General features: G+C 33.9%; 1 protein-coding gene across 1 annotated transcript in view; it reads left to right on the plus strand.

The window, feature by feature from the left end:
* The first annotated feature begins 10,197 nt into the window (after nucleotides 1–10,197).
* LOC148612122 (uncharacterized) overlaps nucleotides 10,198–19,729 on the plus strand; it is a 31,009-nt gene continuing 21,477 nt past the window's right edge. The window contains exons 1-5 of the mRNA XM_088593252.1: nucleotides 10,198–10,336; nucleotides 12,204–12,359; nucleotides 14,968–15,136; nucleotides 16,920–17,009; nucleotides 18,005–18,082. Of these exons, the coding sequence (XP_088449378.1) occupies nucleotides 12,214–12,359; nucleotides 14,968–15,136; nucleotides 16,920–17,009; nucleotides 18,005–18,082 (483 nt within the window). The 5' untranslated portion in view covers nucleotides 10,198–10,336; nucleotides 12,204–12,213. The remainder of the gene's footprint in view (nucleotides 10,337–12,203; nucleotides 12,360–14,967; nucleotides 15,137–16,919; nucleotides 17,010–18,004; nucleotides 18,083–19,729) is intronic.

Here is a 19,729-nt window from a genome sequence, read left to right on the forward strand (position 1 = left end):
TCACGAAGTGAGTGTTTTTCATGATTTAACACACAATTTTTCAACATTTTTTTTCTAATAATAAGTGGGCCCGGGGCCCCGCCCCCTGGATACGCCACTGCAGAAGTCTAGCGCGATACAAAAAGTCTGCGTAGTTACGGCAAGCTCTGGCATAATGTACGAGTTGTAATATGAAAACTCCATACGCAGGTTTTGAAGGGATGTTGCCACAGAAGAAAGGAAAGTTGACAATTCTGAATGAAAAGTCATCACGTTTGTCGTAAAGTTTGGTCAATAGTTTTCCTTTACCACCGATCTCTTAGTGTAGGTCAAGATATGAGGCTTCATAGTGTCTGTAGTATCCTTTATCTCAAGTTCTTTGAGGTAGATGAGATGTATCAAATTCCCGAAACTAGGATTGTAATAAATAGCAATTCAATTTTCTACAATTAAATGTATAATTAATGTTTTTTTTTCTGCAACCTGTCGGAGAACTAAATGGTCTCTTAATGAAATAGAGAAAACAGAAAAAAAAATGACATCGTATCGGATTTCGTTTTCTAAGTACATAGATTTGAAATATACTATAGTCGGCGTCACATAAATAACATACTGTTAAAATTTGAATAAAAATATTTTCTACGACTTTATTGACACCTACCGTCGTTTAAATTGTCTTAAATGACTTGCTCATTCGTTTAGCCAAACGGCTTCTCCCTAAACATTGAATCGTTAAATTCCGGTCAGATTTTAATTCTAGGTGGCAATATTTACATTGTAAAAAGTCGGCCATGTTTACAGTGATCGGGTTGCTAGGAGATGTTGTTTACGTTTAAATGGTTTGTCCAAAAACCGAAGAACCCAGAATGCAATTCGGCGTTATTTCGGATATCTCGGATTTATTTTACGCGAACAACGTATAATACCGAGAAGTTGATCAAGCAGACGATTGTGACCGGAGTTCGACGGGAACTTACGCACTTCTGTTTGTAAACAAATTGTCCCGTAAAAACCAACATGGCGGATATTAGTATGGGATTTTCCCGTAAGGATTTGTTACGCATGATTTAAGCTAATAAGCGACTTGTTTTTGAGAAGCTGTTTGGCTAAACGAATGAGCAAGTCATTTAAGACAATTTAAACGATGGTTGGTGTCAATAAAGTCGTAGAAAATATTTTTATTCAAATTTTAACAGTATGTTATTTATGTGACGCCGAGTATAGAACAATGATGAAAATACACATAGGATACGTAGGAAATTGTTAAAAAACGGCAGGTATTAAATTATTTCTTAGTATTGTGAAATAACGGTGCCTAGAATTTTCTTTAAAAAATAGTATATAATTATCATATAGCTATCAAAAGATGTATAAAAATCACTTGGCAACGGGAATCGTTAACCCGTCATGCTCTCCTAAAGTGGCAATACTTACCTTTTTTTACGTCAAAATTTATTCCGGCGACGTCACATATCCTTACACGTTATACGGTTGTAAATGAAACGCTAGGCTTGCTACGACACTTGTTTCATGTATAGTACGTGTAGGAAATTAGTGAACTGAAGGCACTGAACACAGTTTTTTCTTCAGTTTCAAATGAATTCAAAGATGTTGGAAAAGGGAATTAAAATACCGAAAAGGCAAAGAAACAAGGTTTTTTTCAAGAAGAAGGCGATTTACCAATAGATGTAGTATTGTTTAACTATTTTATTTCAGACTGCCATGTATATTCATTTATTTTATTACACGTATTTGTATCGAAAAAAAAGATGTCTTCAAAATTAAAAAAAAAAATGGATACATGATCGCTGCATTATTGTATGGCCTAAATGATAAAAAAGCTCAATGAACATATGTGATATTTGGTAGGCGTGATATTTAATGACGTCATTGTATTCTTACTGAAGGAGACACCAGCTGACAGTGATAGGAAAGCTGGGAAATCTTCTGAAGTATTACACAACAGGTGCCGTAGAATGAGATACTGATTTCATGGATTATATTACAGTGAATTTATTCCCCGTCATGAGGGGAAATGACACATAGAAATACCAGTGAATTACAAATTACGTATAATTCTGTCCTAATCCAACCACTTTATTGTAGCACATACCAATTCTATTTATGTTATATCCTCAACTACACGTATAGCTACATGTACTCATAACAATCTTGTTGGAAATACATCATAATAACAGCTTTTCATGCCATTTTTTCACGATGGGTCCCCGTGTTTGTTCTATTTTTTGACACGGGGCTTATAAATGTCAGACATGAAGAATAAAATGCATTCTACTTTTGTAATGTGCACATGCCAAACTACTGTAACCCCGTCTTCTTCCCCTCTTTTTTGCAAACCCTTGTCAAAGGCAACTGATATTTGATCATTCAGTTTTCTAAGAAATGGTGTCAGTCTACGGTATGGTGTTATTTGTAGCACTTAAGTTATAGCTTATCAACTGATTACAAACCGTATTATGATAAGTACATGTACATGTAAAAAAGATCATCTGGAGTTTGCTAAATTGAATTCTGACTTGAAAAAACTAAAAAAAGACAAACTAGTAGTTTGTAGTTCAACTATGCAAGATGTCAGTGAGTTTTGTGTTCATTCATCTAGGTGTTCCCTGTAAACTGACAACGAACCTGAATATCACACAAACTGGCGCACTGCTACTTTGCGAATTGAATTTTACTGTGCTACTCTAAAGACAAGTTGACCGTCATTTGTATTCAGAAAGGTGAATTTACATAAATGAGTTTAATTTTGACAATTTACATGTACAACATTAGGCTTGGACCCAATTTTAAGCGCCTTATTTGAAATAGTGCCAGGGGGTCATGGGGTATAGCGTTGTAGAGGATACCCGTGCACACCATTCTACGTCGGAAAAAGGAGGGGTCAAGTTCAATTTAGTGAAGTGCAAGTCGATGGAAAATTGTCCAACTGTAAAACAGGGGGCATCTCACTTAGACCCAATTTTAAGGGCCTTATTTAAAACAGTGCCAGGGATTCATGGGGTATAGCGTTGTAGAGAAGACCCGTGCCGACCATTCTACGTCGGAAAAGTAGGGGTCAAGTTCAATTTAGTGAAGTGCCAGTCGATGTAAAATTTTCCAACTGTAAAACAGGAAGCACCTCACTTGGACATGATTTTAAGGGCCTTGTTTGAGAATACATTTGTATATAGAGAATTTAAGGTTCTTTTAGTCATCCCGATTATTAATCTACGGCACGATTGACAATTTAAGCTACGGCTGAGCCTCCATTTTTAAAATGTCCGACATCCCGGCAAATTTGTCTGATTTCGAAGAAAATTGATTTTTAGGTTCTTTAGGCCCTTTCGTGTAATACTAATCATTTGACAATCTGCGTCTAAAAAATAGATCGGGAAACGGGAGGCGCCTTCTACACGTTTCGTGGAAACCTGAATTTTAAATATTTTAATTCTCCTGTCATAAAACTTCCTGAAAATGTCCGCCCTTTTTCTCAAAAGTGCCTCATCCGATTGAGATGGAACTTTTCAGGAAGTTAGAACATTCTTGGAAGGATGCAGAACTTAAAAAGAAATGTCCAGTTGCCGTCATTTTTTCAAAATGGCCGCCGGACTGAACGTTACCATTTTTACACCGGAAATTTTGAATTCTTATATTTAAAAAAAAAAAACGGCTTGTCAGAGTTCGACTAAACTTGTTATAATTATTAAGCTTAACTGTCGAAACAAAATCCCGAAAAAAAAATTGCGTGCGTCTCGGCTGCCATTTTCAAAATGGCCATCAACGAAGTCAAAAATTAAAAATTTCCGATTTAGATAAAAATTGAAAACTAGGTTCTTTAAGCCGTCCTGATTAATAATCTGCGGCTCAACTGTTAATTTGAGTTACGTATCGACCGCCATTTTCAAAATGGTCGCCATCGCGGTCGAAATTTCAAAGTTGTCCGATTTTGATGATAATTGAAATTTAATTAAGTTATTTAAGCCGCCCCGATTAAGAATCTATAGCCCAATTGATAATTTGAACTAAGTATCGGCGGCTTTTTTTTTAATGGCCGCCACCGCGGTCAAAAATTCCAAGTTGTTCGATTTCGATTAAATTTGATATTCAAGTTCTTTACGCTGTCCCGATTAATAACATGCAGTACAGTGTACGATATATTTCTCGAAATTAGATCCGGAAACGGGAGGCGACTTTCTTGGAAACGTAAATTTCAATTATCATTATTTTTATCGGCGAGCTTTGTCCACATGTTTTCTTGCAAGTGCTTGGGAGATTTAAACGGGACATTTTCAAAATGGTCGCCATGGCGGTCGAAATTTCAAAGTTGTCCGATTTTGATGATAATTGAAATTTAATTAAGTTATTTAAGCCGCCCCGATTAAGAATCTACAGCCCAATTGATAATTTGAACTAAGTATCGGCGGCTTTTTTTTTAATGGCCGCCACCGCGGTCAAAAATTCCAAGTTGTTCGATTTCGATTAAATTTGATATTCAAGTTCTTTACGCTGTCCCGATTAATAACATGCAGTACAGTGTACGATATATTTCTCGAAATTAGATCCGGAAACGGGAGGCGACTTTCTTGGAAACGTAAATTTCAATTATCATTATTTTTATCGGCGAGCTTTGTCCACATGTTTTCTTGCAAGTGCTTGGGAGATTTAAACGGAACATTCACGGAAGTTAGATCTCATCACATACATGTAAATGTGTTCCCGTAAAAAATTCAAAGGAGGGGCAATTCGACCGAATAGGGGGATAGGTCGTAATAAAGGATATTGCGTTATCTCAAAAACCTAGGTAGCTAGGAACTTGAAAATTGGTATGGTGGTAGAGTTTAATAGGCTCTTTAATATCATGCAAAAAGTTAATTGATATTTTATGTGTTACCATTATAACGAAAAAACAAGAACTTTTGACCGATTTGTGCATATTTTCTATAGTTTTTCCAAAGGTTAAGGAAAAGGACTTGGAATATCGTTATTTAATTTAGCAGATATATAGAACCCTCCAAATATGATGAAACACCTGTTTTGGAGTATCCAAGATGGCCGCCATCCAAATTTAGGTTTCCTAAAAAAAAAAAAAATCAGAATTTTATGAAATTTTGAATTTAAGCTTATAATGGCGAACTGAAAATTCTGGATTCTGTGACCATTTGGGGAAACGTTGGAGGACTTATTTGACTTGATTGCAAGTACAACTTAAAACTTAATATTGTTTTTATTCACCTGTCATAAAACTTATTATGCAAAAAAAAGTGAAGCGATATTTTACGTGTTACCATGGTAACGAAAAGCATGAAATTTTGAAATATTTTAGCGTTTTTTTGTAAAGATTTTCCTTAGTTTAAGAAAATGGAATTGGAATATCCTTACTTAACTAGGCAGATATAAAAACCCTCCAAGTGTGATAAAACACTTGTTCTGGAATATCCAAGATGGTCACCATTTCAAAATGGCTGTCATCAAATTTAGGTTTCATGATTGAAAATGGTGTGCTGAATTCAAGATTTTTGATTCACTGAAAATTTGGGGGAACGTGAGGGGACTTTTGTGACCGGCTTGCAAGCATAACTTAAAACTATTATTATTAAACTATTAAACTGTTTATTATTTTACTTCTCCTGATAAAAGATTCTTCAAAGTGTTCCCTCGTTTTATCGGAATGGCCTCATCTGATTGAGATGAATCTCCGTAGGAAGCTATGTTGCACTTTACACACATGCGATTGCGCTGCACTGTTTCGTACTCAAATTAAGTTGACCTGGTCTAATCTAGTAAAACTTAAAAATAAAAGGTGAAGCTTGGTTGAAATATTGATTATGTGCAGTAGAGCAATCGCACATTAATAGATGCAATACTTATGAAGATAAAAAAAGTGTAAAATGCGTGTTTTAAGCTATCCGGAAATATTCAGGTCTTTGGCGCAGTGGTTCTTTCCTTTGTACCAGATGGCTGTTTTTCAAAAATGCAAATTTTCACACGAACTTAAAGAATTTAAATCATGAACAAATAAGCAGAATTCAAGAATTTTTTGTTTTTGTTTTTATACAACAATACAATGCCTGCTTACTTTTCCTAGCAGATTTAAAGTGGGTAATATTTTAGAAAACCTGTCTTTTGACAGTTAATTTTGGGAAGGCACCCGAGATTTGATGTTTTTTCCTCCATTATGTTACATAGATACAGATTTTTATGACAAAATATAGAAGTGTATAAATAATTTTCGTGACTCTCCATATTGCAAAGATTTGAAAAATATCTATTTTACAGGACATTTTTTTATTTGCTTATTTGTGTGTATCCATAAAGGTTTATTTCTACAAAATGTCTTTAAATTATCTGCAGTGACATATCTATATATGGAACCCTACTCTTCAAAGGATGCAGAACTCCGAAAAAAAAATTCTAGTGGCCACCATATTTTCGAAATATATAAATATAAATTCCAAATTGAGAAAACCCATTTTTTATGTCAAAATTTTTGAACCCAAATATCTAGGAAATTGCTGATCAGATATTAAGTTCAATGGTCCAAACACAATTCTGGAAAACAAATCGCGTGCGTCTCTGCCAACGCGGTCGGAAATTCAAAGTTGTCCGATTTTGATGGCAATTGATATGTAGGTGTTTTAAAGCGTCCCGATTAGGAATCTGCGGTTCAAATAATAATTTGATTTTCCTTTCCACTGCCATTTTCAAATTTTCACTGCAGCCAAAAACTGAAAGTTGTCCGATTTCAATCAAATTTGATATGTAATGCCGTCCCAAATAATAATATGCAGTTCCATTAACATTATGTATCTCACAAAATAGATCCGGAAATGTTTCGTGGAAATGTAAATTTTAATTACTATTTATTATTTTGTTTCCCAATGCAATGAACTTGTCCGCACCTATTCTCGAAAATGTTTTTTGGGGTGGGGGTTAAAACGAAACTTTCTCAGAAGTTTGAAATCAAGTTTTGTGTAAATTTGAGCAAAAATTTGATTAGAAATGAGGTATCAAAATTTGAAGACCGTCATTGGTCCGTGCGTTACATGTGTAAGGGTGAACTTTACAGTTGCATTAAGGCTAGAAACCACTAATTCCACTTCCCATAGGCTTCTATGCTAATTTCACAATATACAATGGCTTCTCTGGACTTTACCTTAATTTTAACCTGCAGAGGACTATATATCAGCATGATTCTACATATGTCAGCTCACAATCCTCAGAATGGCATGTGGGGTTAGCAGACTTGCAGTGCAGTACTGGTCACTGGAAGTGAAGTGTCTATAAATAGTATGGGAAATCCCAGTGTTTTCACAAAATAGGGGTATATTTAGAAATCATTATGGAGATTAGGCTTCACATCACAAGAAGCAAAATGCACCTATAAAATGTACAGAAATGTTTTTCCTTTCAGAAACTGTTTAAATTTTTTAAATGAGATGAGAACTTTTTTCACAGCACTATGAGGAACAGGGGTAATTTCTGCGTAGGACTATTTATTTTTGCGTACTTTCCAAATGCTCATTGGTTGAATTGGTGGTCTGTAACCTAAAGAGTCACTTTCTGTCTTAGAAAAAATAAATAACCATACAAGTATCTTCCTATACACATACTGAATGCATTTGCAAAGTTTCAGTGAAATGTGACAAGCACTTTTTTAAATATTTGATTTTTAAATATAGGGTAACCAAGTTGTGCGAGCAAAAAAGTGACAATATTCTACCATACCTAAATGCATTAAATATTTGCAAAGAACTTTTTCTGACTTTTCAAATAAAAAAAAATCAATCACTACTTGTTTTTTAACAATATTAATAAAGAGATAGCTTTTAAAAGTAGTCATTTTCTGAAAAATTGGTCTATTTTTAAAAATTTATGTCTGACAGGCCTCCCCCTTTTTCTTGATCACATGTCAAAAACCCTAAATCTTTAAATTTTCACAAAAGGTGATATCTTTGGCTTTAAATTTGTAAATACAGTGTTTTCACAATAAAACATGACAAGTAAAGGGCACCTAAAGCAAAAAAAGTACTCAAAAATGGATTTTCCATGTTGCCATAGGGAAATGTTTATATGTCCTTAACCGCAGTAATGAAAGTGAGTTTTCCTCATTTCTAATCAAATTTTTGCTCAAATTTACACAAAACTTGATTTCAAGTGCTGATTACCACCATATTTAGGTAAATATAGCCCTCAAAGTTAAATATTTGATATTTTTACTAAATTTTCTACACTTTTCACAAGATAGGATATGAAATTCAGCCAAAAAGACCAATTTTCCATAATTTGGACCTATAACTTAAAAAAATGCATATTTTGAAGGATTTTTTAGTGTATTCCTCTCATAGCAAAGTTTACAAGATCTTCAAGTAGTTTAAAGCTATTCCAAGAAACTTTTCATTTTGCCATGGCCTCAGCTTCAGGCTAGAAACCACTAATTCCAATTCCCATAGGCTTCTATGCTAATTTCACAATATTCAATGGCTTCTCTGGATTTTACCTTAACTTTTACCTGCAGAGGACTATATATCAGCATGATTCTACATATGTCAGCTCACAATCCTCAGAATGGCATGTGGGGTTAGTAGACTTGCAGTGCAGTACTGGTCACCGGAAGTGAAGTGTCTATAAATAGCATGGAAAATCCCAGTGTTTTCACAAGATAAGGGTATATTTAGAAATCATTATGGAGATTAGGCTTCACATCACAAGAAGCAAAATGCACCTATAAAATGTACAGAAATGTTTTTCCTTTCAGAAACTGTTTAAATTTTTTAAATGAGATGAGAACTTTTTTCACAGCACTATGAGGAACAGGGGTAATTTCTGCGTAGGACTATTTATTTTTGTGTACGTTCCAAATGCTCATTGGTTGAATTGGTGGTCTGTAACCTAAAGGCGCACAGTTTTGCACACCAAGTTACCCCCGAATTTGGTAAAACATAAAATTAAAAGTTGAAATTTGGTGGATATAATGTTTAAATGTTGTAAAGCATTTATACATAGACAGATGTAATATATGTAATGGTAAACAGGTGTAATTTAAATGAAAAATGGTATCCGGAAAAGTCCCCTGCCAGATTAGGTTCTCTCCTCAGCTTCAGATCACTGATTTTCAAAATACGGCAAGGGACTGTTCCGGATACCATTTTTAACAAAGTCAAACTAACAATCTGTTACACAATTTTATCTACAACTGCATTGTCCTAATTAAATGCATATTCTAAAATTAAGACTGTCAATTCCCAAAATATTGGGCATTTTTAACACATGACCCCCTGGCACTATTTCAAATAAGACCCATAAAATTGGGTCCAAGTGTGGTGCCCCCTGTTTTACAGTTGGAAATTTTCCCATCGACTGGCACTTCACTAAATTGAAATTGACCCCTACTTTTTCCGACGTAGAATGGTTGGTACGGGTTTCCTCTACAACGCTATACCCCATGACCCCCTGGCACTATATTTAAATAAGGCCCTTAAAATTGGGTCCAAGTGAGGTGCCCCCTGTTTTTACAGTTGGAAATTTTCCCATCGACTTGCTTTTCATTAATTTTTTCGTGAAATGGTTGATTTATTTTTATAAATAACCTTTCCATATTGAATTGAAATATTTTTATTGTCGGTTTTAAAACTATTACAATTTGATGGTACGTTATGATTTACTTTGATTTTTTGGTTATCAGATATGACCTTATAATTGTTCGCTAGCTTCAGTCTAGCGCCAGATTTGCAATTATGCAAGAATAGAGGAGAATTTCGATTGCCGTCGAACATTTTTAGTCTGTGGTCAAAGGGAAATAACTCGCACAGTAACAGCAACGACAACATTTTTCCCGTAATCCGCAGTAGGGCCAGGGGCGTTCATTTACTTAACTCCTATCTTAATATCTTAGAAAGGCAAACTTTACACTTTGATGGTTTATTTTAATATGTCTGAAGATACTGTACTTTAAAACGCCGAGTATAAAAATGTTGTACTTTAGTCATTACAAATTTTCCTACAATCATTTTGATTTTTTTTAAAATTCGAAGTCGGCTAGTATTTCGGCACCGTGAAGTACAAACAACCAGACTATATTTTTGATAAATCAAAGCTAATTTTGCGGAAAAGGTTATTTTAAAATTTTGTCGCGCACTTTCATTTTCGGAAAATGTCTTGACCTACATTGTTAAGGGGATTTCCATCCAGACTCTGTTCTTATTGGCTGAGCATTTCAGTCTTATCTAAAAATAATTCCTTGTTTACCGAAAGTTGGAAATGGACGGAAACTGCACATAAGCAGTATCTGTGCGTTAATCCAACTCAATTTAACATAATTGGCGAAGAACAAAGCTGATATTGGGGACGAAATAAATTGGTAAGTTTTTTTATTGAAATTTTGATTCGTTTCATACATTCCAAACTTTTCAAAGCTGTAGTGTAGTCTTTACACGTTACTGTCGACGTCGTTAGCTGTACTTAAATAACTAAGCTTCGTCACTTGGTCTTTACTGGACTTGGGAGGCATTGTTTTTATTTTGCTCGATCGTACCCTTGCACAAAGAATGTTGACTGTAGCATGTGCGATGTGCGATGACCACTGTTTTTCACAGGCACTTGCCCCAGGTAAAAAACATTATAAATTATTCGTGCTGATTTCCTCATTCATTGACAGATTGAAAATGGCAGCACACTGTATAAAGACAAAAATAGTCATTGCATTGTTTCCACACAAAATCTTTCTCATAGATTTTAAGTTGATTTGAAGTATTTCATATATTGTCCATTTTTAAGCAGATTTTGTATATTTCCTAAATTCAAGATCATAATATGCAGCCCTCGTTTAAACAAGGCAGTGGCTGCTCGTCCTCGCATTTGTGGATGGGGAGCCTCTTCAAGCTAATCGTCTACACATCTGGTTTGAGTCAATATCAGATGTAATCATGACGGAAACGGTTCATTTATGTTAGTAATGTGGAAATTGCGAGAAATTCTTTTTATACAAATAAATACAAATGATACAAATACAATTTGGATCTTACATAATGTAATAAATAATGATTTAAATTCATTCAGAATTAATACAAAGTATGCAATAACAAACGTGAAGACTATTCTAAACAAAGTTTGCACATCAAGAAAGATTGTTTTGGTACATGCAGGGTAGGAAACTCACTCAAATTCTAGCCAGTCCTGAATACAATTTTTCAATATATTTACTTGTACTATATATAGATTTTTGCTATAATTTGCCAGCCCTGCCAAAAAATAGCATGTCTCAGGCTGGCGGGCAGGCTACTATTTCTAACTCAGGTACACATGATTCATGATTAATTTTTTTAAACATCTGTTAAAGACAATGAATCTACTTTGGCACTAGTCATCATAATTTCTGTGACTTGTTCTGTGTCTTACCAACATAATCCCGTCCATTTTCAAGCACAGAGGTTGCTTCCACTGTCAAATATACAGCAAACTAGTATATAAAACGAACAGATAACTGTTCAGTTTATTAAATAATGTTAACACAGTTCGCGATGACATTAATAGTCGTACATTTGGGGAAAAGTTTGGCAACATTTCCATAATGAATGGAGCCTTTCCGTCATGATTCCATATATTTTTGACGCAAACCATGTCTCTGGTTCAGAATCATGAATACACAGCTAAATTGGTTGGGTCTAAAACATTAAGGGCTTACTATGGAAGGCAATAGATTCAGTTAATTATACTTGTACATGAACAACCCTTTCAGCCACATATGTACGGATATGAAAGTGAAATTTCACAATAATGTCCAGCAGTTTGTGAGCAACAGAATCATGAAAACTGAGGTGGACTGTGACATTTGTAATTGATTTGAGGTGGACTGTGACATTTGTTATTGATTTGAGGTGGACTGTGACATTTGTAATTGATTTGAGGTGGACTGTGACATTTGTAATTGATTCATTAGATGTTCACTGTGGAAGACCAAAGTTGAATGTACCAGGTACATAAGCAAATCGCTAGATTTAGCAAAGTGGCTATACATATAAATGTTTAGTCTGCTTTAGTTTAAACAATCACTTCCTAACTGCATACATTACTTCTGAAACACAATACAGAATCCAACAGAATGATTTTGATCCATTCATGTTTTAGAGCAGGTTCATAAATAGGAAGTTGCTGATACTCCATCCCTACAAACATTACACAAATAATTATTTGTTAACATTTTGTAAATTTGTTTCATTCTATTGCAGAACAACAGTTATGGCTAATGTTAGTCAACTTGCTCATGTTTTTGAACTTTGTGTGAAGTACAAAGACTTCCAACAACAATGGGAGGGTTTATACCACCATCAGACAATGAAATATGTCCGTGTACAGTGTGAAAGTTTGCTTGCAGAATCACTCTGGTATGTAGTCACTGGTTTAATCTTCTGTTAATGATACAACCAGCTTTGGAAGCAGGAGGATAGTGATCATGATGTCCGTCCATCCATCTGTTAGTCTGTGAATACCTTTTCGTAACTGTTTTCTCTTCAACTTTTTATCACGGCCACTTGATATTTTAACAGAAGTTTCATATATATAATGATATAAGTATGCCACATGTGGGATTCAATTCTGTTTGATGACTCTTTATGTAATTTGACCATAGAGCTTCCCGTAGCCTGTGTCATCATCCAAAGACACTGGTGGTTAGAACTTGAATTGAATTTTTTGAGTTTGGGCCAAAATGGGACCTGAAACAAGAATTTCCCAAATGTTAGGATAATAACTTAAATAAAAATGAGTGGATTTCATATAAATTTAACTGCAAGGTGCTATACCACCAAAGGAAGACTGTGATTGACTTTTGGGTTGTGACTTGAGCCAAATAAGAATATGGGGTCACAAAGGGAGTAGAACAAGCATTTTTTTTCTGGATTATATTTCGAGTAAAAGGAAATGAATCACTTTGAAATTGTACAATGTACCACAAGTACTAACCCCCCAAAGAAAGGTTTAGATTGCTTTTGGAGGTTAATAGGAATAAGGGGCCAAAAAGTGATTGCTTCGATTCTGGTCAATTCTTATCCTGTGTCAAAAATACAATCTAAATCAGAATTCAAAGCTGTTACAAGTTTGAATGGTGTGTCCAGACTTGCCCCAACTATTCAGGCTTTGACCTCTGCAGTCATATTTAGCACCACCCTGTGAGGCATATTATTCCAGTTGATGTAGCTTATCTTTAAGGTTAGGTTTGCAGGGATTTAGCCAGGATTTTCAACCCATTAGTCACTTTTGCGTAAGACTAAATCTCAATATTGTTTTTTCTTTTCGCGTCGCAAATTTATCAGCATGCATGTATATACATATACTTATAATAACAACTATATTATAAATAATAACATGTTTATTTCTATGTCAGCACTGGTATATAAATAACAGATAATTCATATTAATAAAAAATATATAACAACATACAGTTTCTACATTAGCAACTATTCATGAATAAAAAATGCAAAAAAATACTTTGTTACTGTGCCATACATATCATTGTGTAAAAATCTAAAAATTATATACATCAGCTTCTATTGTTGGCATGTGTCTAAGAATGTAAAGCACTGTTTACTTGATCAGTAATGCATAAACCTCCTGTCCTTAGCCATGCACCACAAAGTGAAAGCTATCTTAAAATCAAAGGAACCAATATCAGAACTGAACTGCCCGTTTATGATCAGCAGTGTTGATGTGCTTCTGTATATTATCTTTTAGGAATGCGTTGCTTCCGATAGAAAACGTATTGGTAAGTCCAGCATCTTGGCAGTCACGGCAGTACATCGCCCTATCTATGTAGTATATGCATGGAAATATCTTTGACCACTCTGGTTTAAATTTTGACTTTAATAGTCGATCACTGCGACTATTTGTAGTAGTTGACTTATTTTTAGACTTTTGACCTTTAGGTATGTTGTCATGTGACGACGAACTAAAGTAGTTCGTAATGGCGGACATAGTTGCGATTCGAACTGTGATCGAAAAATCCAAACATCTTTCCATTTTAAATACATACGATGACACTTTGAGTACTTTGAGAACGTGTCACAGCGCTCAACAAACAAATCATTACCGTTAATTAATTTGTTTGTCGGGATAATTAGCCTCAACCAGGTGATCAAGCAAGGTGTGATCAAAGGTGATGCAGTCAAAACATTGGTCATGATTGTTTATTGTAAAACCCTAATTGGCTTGGGAAAGGTAATAAAGTTGTCAATTATGGGGTCATGGGAACATCAGAGGCTTCTTTACCGATATTTTTTTTGGGGGAAAGTGAAAGTGCACGAGAAAAATTCGCCACTTTCGAAAATCATTTGTCAATGGCGAAAATGGCGAGAGCTAGCTAAATCACTGGGTTTGGTTTTATAAAAAAAATCTTGATCCAAGTTACAAATTTTTAGCTAGTTGATTAAAATTTGAGTTGAGGAAGGATTCAAGGAAATCGTCTTATTTTAGATTTTTATGACTCCAGGTTCTGTTCTTTTTTCTTTTATGTTCTTTTACATTTATAACTGCATTAACCAAGAGTTTAACGTGCAGTGATTAGGATTAGAGTTGCTCAGGTACCATTTGCCCTTAAATCCCATTCTAGCTAAAATGTCCCATTAAAATAAGAAATATTTACAAAGATTGTAGGAGGATAGCCAATTGAAATTATTAAGTCATATTAAAATGGACCATTTACCATCATAGTTTTGATCTCATTTCACTTGTTCCAATTATAAGAAAGTTGCTTTAGTTAGTTAGACATTAGTTTTTCGCATATATCTTCAAAACCGTTAGTTTTAGCCAAATTCTTTCAATAGCTGAAATGATCCTTATTTTTAGGACTACAAAATTCTTCAGGCATAAAAGTTGTCAGATGCCATTTGACCAGGCAGTGGTTAGTGAGACCTGTATTTTGTTGGAGTTACAGGTCTTAAGTTTAGTTATGAGTCTGACCTTGCTTTCAACATGAACTGTTATTTTGTACCTTTTTAGGCAAGATATAGTAAAGTACCAGAATATGGGGGAGAATGAAGCTATTCAGAATTATGCGACTGAATTACTACGTATGGTCATCAAACATTTTGATGACAAAATAGAAAACAGTTGTGGTGGACTCCTTCAGGATAAAATGATGTATCAGATGACTAGGGATGACCTTGAGGTTTGTTACTTTGTTTGAAATACAAAATAATACTTGTGTCCTTTTTAATCAACAAGATCATAATGTGATAAACATGATAAAATAATATAGTTTCAATTTTTCTACAAAGACACACACTATTTTTTTTCTATTTTAAAATAGATATTTGCTTGTTCAAAAAAATCCACACAAAACTTGAGGGAGGGATGAAAAAATGTTTTCCAGGTAAGGTTAAGGGAAGGTTAAAAGTGGGTTTTACATGTTAACTTAAGGGAAGGATGAAAAAAAGATTTTTACTTGTAAAACATAAAGGAGGGATTAAAGGGTTTCATAGGTAAACCTAAGGGAGTATTTAAAAAGGTTTTACAGGTATACTTAAGTGAGGGATAAAAAAAACATTTACATGTAAACTTAAGGGAAGCTTGAAAAAAGGTTTTCCAGGTAAACGTAAGGGAGGAATGAAATTAGGTTTTCCAGGTAAACTTTAGGGAGGGATTAAAAAAAAATTTTACACTTATAAGTTATGGGAATGATGAAAAAAAGGTTTTACATGTATTCTTAAGGGGAGGTTAAAAATTATTTTACAGGTTAACTCAAGGGAGGGGTGAAAAATAGGTTTGACATGTTATCATAGAGTTATCCTTGCTCTACAAGTCAGGGCTATAAAATGATCTATGTGACAATCCTATTTCAAGATAATATCTTTTAAAGATTCAACCAATTTTTTATCAACTGTAAAAAAAAGAAAAAAATGGCATTATTGAAAAATTTAGTTTAAAATTGTGACAATTCAAATAAAACAAAACTGTAATACACTGTCAGAATGCAGGATTTTACATTTAATTGTAACTTTTTTGGAATATTGCATTAAAAAAGTACAGTGAGAGCAAAACCCCTTTTTTTTTTTTCTTATATTGGTTTGGTTTAGACAGGTGTACTGTTTACAAAGGTTACATGTACATTTAAATTGATTTAAAAAGCCATATTAAAGTGTCTGGTTTAGACAGGTCTCTGGTATATATACAGTGATACATGTCAAAACTGGATCTTGAAAATCCAAAGACCTGTCTAAACCAGACAGTTTTTTAATCCCTTCATGTATTTAAGTTTGAATGAATTTTGAACCTGAGTAAAGCAAACACTTGTCTAAACCAAACACATTTTGCAGCTCAATAGGTTTTGACAGTTTTTTTTTACTGTAATTAGAATTTCTTTACTAAGCCTTTGAACCAATAATCATTTCAAATACAAAATTAACAGTTACATTAATATTTCAAATTTCAATATGCTGTACACCTGTTACAAGGAGTAACCTCTCATCAGCATTCAAGTTAGTATTTGTCAAATACAGTTCTTTTTGTTAATAAGATTTCGTATGTTTGTATAGCAAAACAAAAATCTCGCAGACCTGGTGAAATCATTTTTCAATCTGTTGGACATTTGGTCAGGCAACCTAATAAAATCTGCTGGACCGAACAATTGTATGCTGGACCAATTTAAATTTGACTTGATTCGGACGCCATCTTTAAACCGGAAGTTCCGGTTGAGGTGTGTCTAATAAAAAAAGTACTGGACATCTGGTCCGGATATCATGCAAATTTTACCGGACTGGCAGCTAGAAGTACTGGTCATGTCCAATGGTCCGACGAATTTTGCCATGACTGAATCTCACAGAATATTCACAGGTCCCAGTCAATTTTATTGTTTTTTTTTTACAAGAGAAATGCTTAGCTAAAAGTGTAGATTTCACTTTTCTGTTTTCGGGTCAAATTTCAAAAGAATAATGTTGTTTTATGTATTGCAGAAGAATTATGGGAATGATCCTTACCGATTTATTGAAAATTTAGTCAGATGTCTGAAAGAAGAGGAAATACTGATAAACAAATTCATGCAGGTATCTTTCTTTTATACTGTAAAATATTTGAATCCCATTGATGGACACCCTTACCTTGGTACATGGCTGTCTGTCCCTCTGTCTGTTCATCCACATGTTGTCTTATGCATAGAAAACATTTGGAGAATTTTTCAATACTTTGGAGACAGTTCTTCATTAAAGAAACCTTATTACTTTTAAAATATTGCACATTTCTATACTTTCCTCCTTATTCAATCAACAGTAAGTTTGTTTCAAATTAAAATAATGATTATTAGACTTTTTGAGTTAACATCATTTGAAAAACTGTCTCTGAAATGTCAACATGTCATGTTACTTTTTGTTGCTTTGTGTATATTATTTTGGTTATTTTATATTCTTTGCTGTGTTTGTTTGCTTTCCCTTTTTGGTCTTTGTCCTTGTATTACATTCTTTTGATTTCCACTGGAATCTTGGTTCCCTTGATTACTCTTTCAGTTCAGGGGCAGTAAATGACTGAAATATTAAAATGTTTAAATCCGGTTTTTAAATCATCTAAGCAACTCAGAAACTGCTACCATTTTATACTGTAGACTGGATTGCTCAATTTGAAAGAAATTTGATGTTTATTATGAAGCTTTTAATAACTTTCAAGCATGATTTGTTTTACAATACATGCAACTTTCAACTCAATTGAGCATCCACTTCCTACTTATTGATCTGAATGGGTTTTTGGAAGAAGCCTTAAATTAGTTGTCATGACAATGATGACTTTAATGTTCTCGAAATCTCAAAATTTTGATTCAGTTCCATTCCTTTCCTTCAAAATTCTCAACAACTAGCCCGAATAAAAGAGGACTGTATAGGATTCAACAAAGCCTGAAACAAGATATGTACATATCGTTTCACTAGCCTGAATGAATTTTTACTAGCCCCAGGCTTTGGACTAGTGACTAAATGTGAGCACTGCAGTTCTTAACATTTGTCTACATGTACTTATAATTTTTTGTACTTTGATTCAATGACTTCCTTTAAAGCCTAGTGAAGAGCAGTTAGAACAGGAAAATAAAGCACAGACAATACACTACTTCACAGAAACTGAGAATTTAGAGAAGGTATGTTCAACTACAACATTAGTCATGGTTCTAGGTAAACTTGAATAGTTAAGTTAGTTGTACCAGTTAACCTTTAGAACAGTTCAGTTAACATTTGGAACAGTTCAATTAACCTTTTGAACAGTTTACGTAGGAGGTTCTTCCTAATTGGCACTGTCTCATGTAGGAGATTTTTTTTCTGTGTAAAAGCAAATTCTTGATTTAAAAATTCAATTATTAAGTAGTTTCACAGAAAATATTGTAATTTTAACCAAATACCTTCTACAGATCTTACATTTATTTATGGGAGATTCTACATTTTTCATTAATTTTGTGGGAGTCTTCCCTTAATATGGTAGAGTTAAAAGGTATGGTTAATTATAAGTCAACTTAGGTCTTGCTAGCCATAAAACTGAGTTTAACGAACCATTTTACTGTAAGATGCCTGTACCAAGTTAGGAACATAATGACTGATTTCATTTTGCCAGTTCTTATGATATTTATCACCTTACCCTATTTATGTTTATGAGGTTTGTAATATTGTTATTACCTTAGTTACACTGAGGTATTTAATATTAATACTAATAGGATAATTAATGGGAAAGAGTGAATAACCAAAATATGATCACGAGTGCTGAGGAATGCCTAGCAAGAGCTAAATCTTATAGCGTTCTTGGTACGAATGATGTTTTGGTTATTCCCAATAAGCAAATGATTGTCCTATTTATTTATAGATTTATTTATAAATTTTTCTCCCTAATTTGTTGTTATTTTCAACATAAAATACAAATTTTGTATATGGTGGATTGATATACATGTTGTGACGTTTTGGTGGTAGAAAGTGCGAGAGTGACATTACTGAATTTATTTTACACTGTGAATTATTGAATTTTTTTTTTACACAAGGAATATTTGGTAAATTACTGCTCTCTATATAATAAAATCATTTAAACTGCATCGACAGTACTTCTCTCAATTGAATTTCACCCAATTTCACATGCTGTTTTCAACTTTTGCCATCCTGCTTTTTCTGGTGTCTCCAAATAAAAACTTGTAAAATGATCATTAGATGTATTAAATGACTTACTAACGTACAAATGATCTATAGATACATGTACATGTATGTGAGAAGGGAACATGTGAAAGACAATAAAAGCTATGCTTTATACCCTTGCTCAGATTGAGAAGGGGTATATGGTTTTACCTCTGTCTGTCCATCAGAAAACATACATTTTTTCACAGTTATCTCAACAGCTACATGTCACAGCCCTTCATATTTGGTCTCTACTTCACTTACTAAATTCAGCCCTTTCATAAATCCACTTCCTGTTAACTGACTTATTAAAAATTTTAAGCCTTTTTGATTATTAATGACAGTATTTTTGATGCACTTTTCTCAGCAAACTGACCTACTTCTGAGGTCAAGTAAACCTATTCCCCTGTTGATGTTTGTTTATACTTCACAGCATTTTCAGTTGCTTTACAACTTGTAAAAGAATTGTATTTTCCCAAAATTAAGAGTATAAAATGGAGGCTAATCCGGACACTTGAAAAGTAGGGGTGCCAGCCAGGATTCCTAAAAAAAAAAGGGGGGTGCTAGAACATTATTTGCCATTTTTTGTCAATTTTACACATGAAAATGACAAATTTTCAAATAAAAAGGAGGGG

Source organism: Perna viridis, chromosome 7 (assembly GCF_037379345.1).
Source record: "Perna viridis isolate PV_CMFRI_1.1 ecotype Kerala chromosome 7, ASM3737934v1, whole genome shotgun sequence".
Lineage (NCBI taxonomy): Eukaryota > Metazoa > Mollusca > Bivalvia > Mytilida > Mytilidae > Perna > Perna viridis.